The 11,338-nt window shown below is 43.2% G+C and overlaps 1 protein-coding gene across 1 annotated transcript in view; it reads left to right on the top strand.

The window, feature by feature from the left end:
* DMXL1 (Dmx like 1) overlaps nt 1-11,338 on the top strand; it is a 127,046-nt gene that overhangs the window by 15,078 nt on the left and 100,630 nt on the right. Inside the window, exon 2 of the mRNA XM_018557308.1 lies at nt 4,630-4,755. Coding sequence (XP_018412810.1) covers nt 4,630-4,755 — 126 coding nt within the window. The remainder of the gene's footprint in view (nt 1-4,629; nt 4,756-11,338) is intronic.

Raw genomic sequence — 11,338 nt, 5'->3', positions numbered from 1 at the left:
ATTTGGGACGCTGTGTAAAATGTACTAAAAATAGAATGCAATAATTTGCACATCTCCTAAACCCATATTTTATTCACAATGTTTAAACTGAGAAAATGATCCATTTAAAAGAAAAAAAAGGTAATTTTGAAAGGCTCCAGGCCTTTTTGGAGTCATTTCATTGTAGCTTCGGCATAACGCTTGGAAATTATAATAGGTTGATGTTCTGCTTTGATTGAAAACCTGGTGCAGAGGTGGTTTTCATAATGTAGTAGTTTCTACATGGAGATGCAGTGCGTTTATTACCCCGCCCTATAATTTGGTCACGTGTGGTAATAATAATGCCCGGATGAATTCTGCACTGTTTTGCAGTGGATCTGTGTAAGCTCTGTTGGCAATAAACCCTTTATAATGTGACACGCTGCTGTAAAAGGACAAGAGGCACAACCAAAGAAACGTGAATTGGAAACATACACACGACTTCTTGCACAGTAGTTGTTTAGGGGCAGCAGAAGATCAGTTGAATCTTTCTTGGAGTGCTTCTGACTGGTTCTTTCTCCTCTGATGGAGGTGTACATATAAACGCACACATAGGAATTGTTTGGTCAACATTCCAGGAGAGGAGTGGCAGGAAAATGCTTGTTTGTGGCATTGTACATCTAATAGCTGGTTTAAAAATGATGCAGCAGCTTTTCTTACTTTTTTGCCTTCCTTATCAAAGTTCCTGTTTTGTTCTTGCTGCTTGTAACAGTGGCAAGACTAAAGCAATATCTGGTTGCTGTGGCCAGCAAGAAAAGTTCAAACATTGAAAGGAGTAGGACATAGAAGTGGAATGTAGCTTTAAATAACCGAGGTACTTTGGTGGATGGGACTTGACGGGTGTTGGGGGGGCAATGCAAATGTCCTAACTCCTTCTTCTTTTTTTTTTTTTTTTTTATGGTTGATGGTGTGTGTGGTGTTTTTTGGTTTTTAGGAACTTTTCTTCCATATACTAGTAAAATCTTTGCTTGGCAAAGTCTATCTTACCTCAAGATGAAAAATTGTGCTATATTGCAACTTACTAAGGATTTTCAGATACCAGTGCTGATACTGGGCATTTTCAGGAGAACTACAGCAGCTGGGACCTGGCTCTGGCCCTCCACCACTGTCCTGATATCATCAGTCTGTATTGTTTTGGAAATACTGTCGCATGACAATAAACAAAAATGTATCCGTACTTGTATCTGTGAGTACTTAGACATGTATCAGTACTTCTAAAAATGGTGTGTGTGTTGGGTGTTTCGTAAAATTTCTTTGCTACTAAATATTCCACTGTCACCTGTTAGTGGTTTTATAACAAAGTGGAAGCAACTCGGCCACGGAGTGGTAGGCCACTTAAAATGACAGAGCAGGTTCAGTGCATGCTGAAGTGCACAGTACACAGAAATCGCCAACATTCTGCAGAGTCAATGGCTACGGACGTCCAAACTTCATGTGGCCTTCAGAGTGGCACAACAACAGTGCGTAAAGAGCTTCATGGAATGGGTTTCCATCGCTGAGCAGCTGCATCCAAGCCTTACATCACCAAGTGCAATGCAAAGCAGCGGATGCAGTGGTGTAAAGCTCAACGCCACTGTACTGTAGGGAACTGGAGACGCGTTCTCTGGAGTAACGAATCACACTTCTCTGGCAATCCGATTGACGTGTCTGGGTTTGGCGGTTGCCAGGAGAATGGTTTTTGCCTGAATGCATTGTACCGAGTGTAAAGTTTGGTAGAGGGGGGGATTATGGTGTGGGGTTGTTTTTCAGGGGTTGGGCTTGTTCCAGTGTAGGGGTTGGGCCATTTAGTTCCAGTGAAGGGGAACTCTTAAGGCATAAGCATACCAAGACATTTTGGACAATTTCATGCTCCCAGCTTTGTGGCAACAGTTTGGGGGTGGCCGCTTCCTGCTCCAACATGACTGCACAAAGCAAGATCCATAAAGACATGGATGAGCGAGTTTGGGGTGGAGGAACTTGACTGGCCTGCACAGAGTCCTGACCTCAACCTGATAGAACGCCTTTGGGATGAATTAGAGTGGAGACTGCGAGCCCGGCCTACTCGTCCAACATCAGTACCTGACCTCACAAATGCGCTTCTGGAAGAATGGTCAAACGTTCCCATAGACACACTCCTAAACCTTGTAGACAGCCTTCCCAGAAGAGTTGAAGCTGTTATAGTGGCAAAGGGCCAACTCAATATTGAACCCTACGGACTAAGACCGGGATGCCATTAAAGTTCATGTGCATGTAAAGGCAGGCGTCCCAATTCTTTTGGCAATATTGTGGTGCCCATTGATGATTTTGAAGACTGCAATAAGGTCAGTTCTTCAGCGCCTTTTTTCTAAGTAATATGTTGAGTTCTTGGAGGTGGTCCTCATAACTCAGGCTTTTTATGCCTTTAAATAATTTTGTGGCCCTTCTTTGAACTCTTTCAAGTTCGAGGGCGTCTTTCCCGAGATTTGGCGACCAGAACTGTACCGCATACTCAAGATGAGGCTGAACCAATGACTTATAAAGTGGAAGTATTACTCTTTTATCCCTTGCTACAATCCCTCTTGTAATGCAGCATAGTATCCTGTTAGCTTTGCTGGCTGCTGCTTGGCATTCGGCAGCTGTCACCTATTCAAGTTAATGATCAGGTGACAGCAGTTGCATGTAAACGCCTGCACACCACATCTAATATGTGATATGATTACATTCGGTTAGGATTCAATCACTCTCCCTGGATGCAGTGATTGTGCATCCAGGGAGAGTTTTCTAAACGCATGTAATATCACATATTACATGTGGTGTGCAGGCGTTTACATGCAGCTGCTGTCACCTGATCATTGACTTCAATGGGTGACAACGGCCGCTTGCAAAGACCAGATTAGGGATTCCTGCTGCAGGAAAACACAAGTTCCTGATGCAGGACTCCCTAATTGCACCTAAACCTACAATCTGAATGGGGGCCTTAGTGTGCGTATTAGGGTCCATAGTACCAAACCGGATATAGTTACATATTTTATTTTAAAGTATGAAATTTGGTGAGCGGCCCCCATGGGAAAAACAAATTTGTTTAGTGGCCCCCGAGGGAATTGAGTTTGAGACCCCTGGTGTACTTTGTAGGACTGATTACATTGCTTACGAGGATTGCAAGCAGCAAAGGCACTGTTGACACACTACAGAAGGCTAAAGAAGAGCTCTGGGCTCATTTTTGTCTAGGTGTTAAAAGTTATACTTACCCGCAATGCCAATCCGGCTCCCTGCTTCTCTGGTCACTGAAGTCTCTCCCCTCCTACACTGCAGCATTTGAATGTCCCTCAATTCTATACACAATGTATAGAATGTGATTTACAGGACCTTAGACCGCTGCAGACGAGGGGGAGAAAGGTTGGAAGGACCTGTCTTAGAGCAAGGCGGGTCCAAGAATCAGGTAAGTATAATTTTTTTTAATTTTTCCCTAACCTAGACAAATACGAGCGAACCCTTTCAGTGTTGTGGTAGCTAAACTGCAAGGGTTAGGAAAAGTTCTGCCCAGAGTTATGCTTTAAGAGCTCCCTGGACTACTGATGGATCAATAGGTATTTTTTTACTAAAACATGAGGAAATGTGAATATATTGGAGAGATTATTTATTTTACATTTCTTTTAGTTTTCTTGAAGTGTAGCCACATAGTTATTTTCATTTCTACAATTTATGCATCATATACAAACACTTCATTGGTTTAGGAATATCTGATCAACTGGCTAGATCATTCCATAGAGCTGAAAATAATTCAGGGACTTTTGCACATATTTGGTAAACTTAAAGTGACATTAAACCCTCAGATTTTTTAACATAAAACAATACTGTAATGTGTGCCTTACTGTAATCCATGGTAGTTTCCCTTCTCTTTGCTGCTCTTCCTTTTTAAATCTGTATCTGTTCTCATGCTGGGCAGAACTTCTGTTTTGCAGCAGACTGCCTTGTCTCTGAAATGGATACATGGTGTCTGTGTGTAGGTTCACAACCTGAGCCAGCACTACAGGAAGAGGCACTCAGCTGCAAAGGGAAGTTCTCCCCCAGCATGAGAAGACATGAGGATTTAAAAGGAAGAGCAGCAAAGAGAAGGGAAACTACCATGGATTACAGTAAGGTACACATTACAGTATTGGTTTATGTTAAAAAATCTGAGGGTTTAATGTCACTTTAAATATCTTAATGCATGACCGAGGGAACCTAGATACGGATGCTGAATGTGGGATACAACCCCAGGGCAACATCTATTTATATATTTACAAAGTGGATTTTGTATTTAAAGCAACCTTTAGCTCCTTTCTGACTACGTTAAAACAAATCATTATGGGAGTGCCATTGCCAGGCTTCAAAAGCCTTTCAACACCGTTCCAATAGTCCAAAAAGTGCTGACGCCACATCTTGTTATAAGTTACTGCCAGCGCTTGCATTGTGATGGGCATTTCAATTCTCATAATGGTTTCATCAAGAAAGCTGCTTTTAAAATATTTGTGAAATCTTGCTGTACTCTGTAACTTTGTTCATGCTAAATACTGTATATACAACACCATAGGAATAAAATTGTAATTTACCAGAAAGGATCACTTTACATAGCTACATTTCTGTAATAAGATTTTTTCTTCTTCTCCGCAGGCTTACGCATCCGGGTGTGATGTGGTGATTTTGGGAAGTGATTTTGAGAGGCTACAAGTGATCCCTGGGATTCAACATGGAAATGTTCTGGTTGGCTGTGTGGACTGTTCCATGCAACAGGGCAGGGTAGGAATGGTTCATATTAATATCTAATAAAATATTTAACTTTCTTTACCACAGCCAAGTAAATACAGCATATGCCATATATTGGTAATCTTTGTGTGAAATAATAGAATTATTGGTATTCCCGGTTTTACAATTGGTAGATCATTTTGTGCTTTTTTTTTTTTTTCCCTTCATGTGACAGATGCTGGTCTGTGTTTTTGCATTAGTCTCATGATTATGGGCATCCTCTCTCTGTACTTGTATCTCAACTGACACAAAATGTAACCACAGTGTGATTTTGATATGAACAGCAGTCCTTTCTTTGAGAAACACATACTATTCATAGGGTTCTCATGTCTCTAACATCATGAAATGTGGAAGAATTGAATTAGGAAGAGTTAAGTATGTGATGAGCCAAATGTACTTGGGTTTCTCATCAGAATATGTTATAGATTTTGGGGAGGGGTACCCATGCTGCTTAAAAAAAAAACAAAAAACCCCAAGCTAGCAGCAAAATGACTTTTTCTGAAAAGGGCATTTGGTTTCTAAACAAAATGTCATGGGGGGGGGGGGATAAATAAAATACCCCATCACCCTCCTCCCCAACTTGAAGACTTAAAGAAAACTTAAAGATGTTTAAGTTTGACAAGTCCTTGATTAAAAAAAAAAGTCCCACGGATCAAATCCATCATTAATCGCTTCGTCCAGCGATGTCGATTTTTTACTATTGTCCTCCTGTGACCTAAAATCATGAAAAGGTGGGCTACTGCCTTCTATATTCTGACAGCGCATAGCCATGTCACAGTCGGTAAGGATTCCATCAATATTGTCGGGATCCACCCCACTGCCTGATACATCTGGCTCTGCCTTTCTAGATCCAGAGCCACATGTGCCGTCTCCCTTCCATGAGTGCTGGAGGAATGGAGAAGGGAGGGTGAATCTCTCTGCTGGGAGCGGTAATTGACAGCCACTGTCTTTGCAGAGTGATGATTGTGAGCTGAACGAGCAGCAGTCACACAATCATTTAGCTCTCGATCTATAGAGCTGGTGTGTGGCAGCTGCAGTGTCAAATGCCAGCCCCAACTAATGAAGGGTATGTCTCTCAATGTTTCTCTTTCTTTAAAGATCAATTACACTCCAATATCTTTATACCAGAGATGTGTAGCAGCCTTGAGATTTTCCTGTTGATCTTTTGTAGCAGTATGCATATTTGTTTCCATAGCTGGCTACCCAGGGCAGCTTTAAGGTATAATTAAAGCCTCCAGTGTTTTTTGCATAGATCTACCACTAGCAAGCAGTAGATGTATGCAAAAAGTAAAAAAAAAATGCTTTGAAAAGGGTAAATACTTACCTGTGTCTTCCCCACGCACTCCAGTCCGACAAATGTGAAAATTCTCGGGCGGGCGCATGCGCAGTTAAGATTTTTGGACGGGAGATGAGGAGAGACATAAGGTAAGTCTATGGACGCATGCACCCACATGCAGACACTGTGGGACTGGAAGTGCCTGCAAGCAGAGAGGAGTCGGCACTGGATCGGAGACCCACCGCAGCGCCGGAGGGACAGATGAAAACATCCGGAAAGAAGATCGGATTAAGAGACATACTTTAAGGTAAGTGCTTTAATTAACATTGGGGGGAGGGGAAATTAACTTTAATGTCACTATATATCTGGTGGTTCATGATCATTACCAGTTGCATGAGAACTCGAGTAGCTACTGAGGCTGGCGATCCTGTAGCTGGCTTGATATGTAGCAAAAAGTCACAATCGCTCACAAACGCAGATGACAATTCCTGGAATTGCTGTAACACAGACTTTTCGCTGACTGCAGTTCAATTTTCAGCAGAAAATCCAGCTAATGAAAGAAATTCTGTAATATCATTGCTGCTGTTGTTTGTGTGACATGGCCCCAAGGCAGGGTGAGCACAGATAACGCGTTATTCTGGATTTCTGTCTTAAATCTGCTGATTTGAATGTTAGTGATGAGTTACCTGCAGAAATGTAGCTGTTTTGCCTGATCTGGTCGTGGATGCATTACTGCAGCTGTCTAAGTTTTATACCTAATAAACAACCAGAAACATAACCTATGAGTCACCGGCCTCAAGGTAAATCCCAATATCTTTATTAACATGTATGAAATGAGACTAACTGTGCACATGAAGTAAAATCACTTAAACATGGAATATCAACAGTTCCCTTCTCTAAAGATATGTACAATGAGTAATCACTCATATGACTGCATTACACATACCAGCACCACCCAGTAAGGAAATACATCCATTCCCCCTGATTGCTCAAATCCAGTTTGATAACGGCGAGCCTATGAGGTTGCTGTATTTGTTTTCTTTTTTCTGTAAGTACCTCTTGAGCTTGTCAAAAATGCAGAAATGTCTTTTTCACTACCTGTAAGTTGAACTGGAAACATAAAACCGTCTGATCTTCCTTATCTACACTACCAATCCTCCAACCCCTCATGTAATGCATATGAGCAGAGGCAGACATGCTTGGAAGTCCATGTATTGGAAGGGTCATTTTGTAAAATGACCAGACAAAAATGAAGAGAACCTGTAAAAAAGAAAACTAATGCAGCTGCCTCATTTAAGGACTGGTATGCTGAAATATACTAAATGTTTTGTTTTTTGGTATAGATACACTCTCAAATGTCTGTCAACCCTTTTAGTCTGTAAGTTCATATTCACGTTCAGCATAACATCATTAAACATGCCAATTCAATTACCAAAAATGCATGTTAAATAGCCTTTCTTTTTTTTCTTTTTTTATTGGTGGACATTTTACTGTTAAATGAGAACTATGGGGTCAGTGTTTTTCCCCATAGTTTTCCTTGGGGTAACGGAAGGACACAAACTAGCGTCCTCCCGTCACCCTAAGCTCAGTATACCGCGAGCTACAGCTCGCGGTATACTGAGACGCCGCACCTGGAGCGGATCCCGACTTAGATGACGGGATCCGCCCAGCTGCGTGAATGACAGCTGGCTCTGCCTATCTAGAGGCAGAGCCAGCTGTACCCACCCCCTCCCCTGTCCGTTCCGCCAGTCAGCGCTGGCAGATGGGAGAGGGGAATCCAGCCCCTCCCCCTGTCACGGCAGAGAGCCGTGACAGGATAGAGAGGTGAGGGAACCCGGTATGTGTTCTCTCATCTCCCGATCTACTGAGCCGACCTGTGACAGTCTCATTGTCACAGGTCGGCTTAGAACTATGAAGTGAGTGGAAATCACTCATGTCATAGTTCTCCTTTAAATCCTTTCTTCCTCCCTGAGCTCTAAGGGTTTGAGGAGGCAGAGACTCCAGCCTTCACTGACATTAGCGATACCTGTCAGAAGCCATGGTTGATGAGGCTCTGTGGGGCTGGGGGTGAGGCTTGTCAGTCTGTGATATCGTAGGCCGACAACGGGACCACAAGCAAACTGTGTGTTGACAGAAGCTTCTGTAGATGCCATGGGAAGGAGAATTCATCTAAAGTCGCCATTCTAGCTCAGTTCTACTTAATGACGTGTTTCATTTTGAACCCTGATTGTGTATAGAGTGTAATAATATAATAAAACATCCTGCTGTCTGCCTACCATTTTGTTGTCCCAAGCATCTGCTTTTGTGGCCTTTCCACAAATCCAGGTCCTCCCCTGTGAGTTGGTATGTTAGGAGAGGTTCTTGAAAGAAATTGTCAATGCATCCAATGCACCCACACACCTTCCTATAATGACTTATAGGAGCCTTTGCGGGACAGGATGATGTTCATTGTTAGTTACTTTGACCGTACCTGTCACTAGCACCCTGAACAATATCCATGCTACCTATTCCTGGGTCATATAGACACAATGTTGAATTCATATGCTGATTGGGATGGGTGTAGAGACCGAACTATACAGAGGGGCCATGATGAGGCAGTGTGACTTCCACATGGATTTGCTAATATATGCTACAAACACCTCTGTCCTTAATACATCGGAGGGCATTTATCCAACAAATTAATACATAGTAGGACATTCATCCAGCAAATTAGTGATAAATCATGCTGCTGCTCCTTCAGAAAAGTCTCTGACAGGTTTACAGACCTTTTTTGCCTTCTTTTTTTCCCTATTAAAGGAGAACTATGAGGTGAGTGCTTTTCACTCACCTCATAGTTCTAGCCGACCTGTGACAATGAGACTGTCACAGGTCGGCTTAGTAGATCATGAGGTGAGCGAATACATACCAGCGTTTGCTCAGCTCTCGATCCTGTCACGGCTGGATTCCCCCTCCGATTCGCCAGCGCTGACTGGCGGAACGTACAGGGGAGGGGGCGGGTACAGCTGGCTCTGCCTCTAGATAGGCAGAGCCAGCTGTCAGTCACGCAGCTGTGTGGATCCAGACATAATTGTCGGGATCCGCTTCAGCTGCGGCGTCTCAGTATACCGCGAGCAGCAGCTCACGGTATACTGAGCCTAGGGTGACGGGAGGACGCTAGTTTGTATCCTTCCGTTACCATAAGGAGAACTATGGGGAAAAGCCTTAACCCCATAGTTCTCCAAGTCCAGTTTGCAAAGTTCTGAGACAGATTTAGTACTGAAAATGTGACAGATTTTCACTCTAAACAGACACATAATTAAGAAGTGGTTGGGGTCCGGTTCTATTCTGTCAGTGTTCCTTCAGAGCGGCTCAGGGAGGAATTTTTGACTCAACCCTTTGGCTGTAACCTTGTAATCTGTCCCCTACAGTGTTTGAGTGCTGTCTATTTCTTTCTTTTGGATTTGCACCGTTTGCCACACTCCCTTCTATACTGACACTGAACAACAGTGTGTGTGTGTGTGTGTGTGTGTGTGTATACAGTCACACATTAAAGCAAAACTCCAGGAAAAAGATATTTACACACCACTCTGGCTATGTGTTATGGGTGGACGGCTGCTGCAAAGTATAAAAGGGAAAAAAAGAAGAACTTGCCCAGCAGTATGCCGTTTCCTTCCAGGAGTATGAGATGCAACTCGAGCAATGAAGTGCTCTATTCGAATCACTCTCCCCTCCCCGATACTTGCCCATTCATAAAATACCTTGTACATTTTTTCTTCAAAAAAAAAAATACAAGACATTGTGTGATTGGGGGAGCAGAGATGTTGCACCCCCTCCTCCCTAGGTCCCAGTTAAAGTGTGGTAGAGGTGCTAGACTGGGCTGTGTGTTTTTTAGCTTGGACATGGCTGTAGTGTCTGGCAGGGGTTGCTTGGTCACAGAACTGTTTGAACGGACTTGCAGTTAAGAAAGCTCACACATTTTTGTTCCCTTTCTCCGTTTTTTGCAGATTTTCCTGCGCTTGCTTAGTTTTGAATGTTTATAACATGTCTTTACATCAGGTTATATCAGCCTTTTGATTTTTTATTTTAGTTACATTTTCTGTCTGTTTTACAGTGCAGTCAAGCTTTGGAATAATAAAACAGAACAAACAAAATTGCAGTAGGTTATTTCCTTAGAGTGTATTTTCAATAAAAACTATTGTGCCTTCAAATGATTAAAGGCTTTTTTGTCTTCCCTTTCATGCTTGTTATATACCTGAAAATTTCCCTTCATAGTGTTCTGGTGATTACACATTGAGTGGAATTCATCAAAACTGCAGCAGACAAAGTCTGGAGCAGCTGTGTATGGCCACCAATTGGCTTCTCTCTTTCATTTTCAAATCTTAACTGAACAGACTCAAGAGAAGCCGATTGGTTGCCATAGGCAACTGCTCCAGATTCTTCTGCTCCAGTTTTGATAAATTCACCCCATTTTGTTTTATTTTTGCCAGTAAATTAGTAAAATGATGAGTAACCCACTAATCTGTGTTTGACTAGCAAGTATTGGGGCATTTCTGAAAACCGTGCATAGAAACTGGCTACATATGACCTATATAAAGTGTTCAATCTGGGGACCACAACATTTTGGTATATATTAAAGGAGAACTATGACATGAGTGATTTCCACTCACCTCATAGTTCTAAGCCGACCTGTGACAATGAGACTGTCACAGGTCGGCTCAGTAGATCGGGAGGTGAGGGAAAACATACCGGGTTCACTCACCTCTCGATCCTGTCACGGCTCTCTGCCGTGACAGGGGGAGGGGCTGGATTCCCCTCTTCCGCGCTCCGATCTGCCAGCGCTGACTGGCGGAACGGATGGGGGAGGGGGCGGGTACAGCTGGCTCTGCCTCTAGATAGGCAGAGCCAGCTGTCACTCACGCAGCTGGGCGAATCCTGTCATCTACGTCGGGATCCGCTCCAGGTGCGGCGTCTCAGTATACCGCGAGCTGTAGCTCGCGGTATACTGAGCTTAGGGTAACGGGAGGACGCTAGTTTGTGTCCTCCCGTTACCCCAAGGAGAACTATGGGGAAGAACACTGACCCCATAGTTCTCCTTTTAACCCTTTTGCTGCGACCAGTGTAAGGCAGATGTGGAACAGAAACGTCAGCTGGTCAGGTCAGTATGTCTTATGTCAGGTGCATTCTCCCATGCTATAAACTTATGATCTCTTCAGCAACCATGATCTTATAACAGAAGTGTCCACTGGACTCTGCAGAATAAAATAATTGCTGAGATCAGTGGCTGACAAGTCTTTGAAAAATGTGAGAACCCCCCCGGCCTGT

This window comes from Nanorana parkeri, unplaced genomic scaffold, assembly GCF_000935625.1.
Source record: "Nanorana parkeri isolate BGI_ZX_2015 unplaced genomic scaffold, ASM93562v1 scaffold279, whole genome shotgun sequence".
In the NCBI taxonomy this organism is placed as follows: domain Eukaryota; kingdom Metazoa; phylum Chordata; class Amphibia; order Anura; family Dicroglossidae; genus Nanorana; species Nanorana parkeri.
Note: the sequence above shows the minus strand (reverse complement) of the source record. Positions and strands in the feature narration are given on the sequence as shown.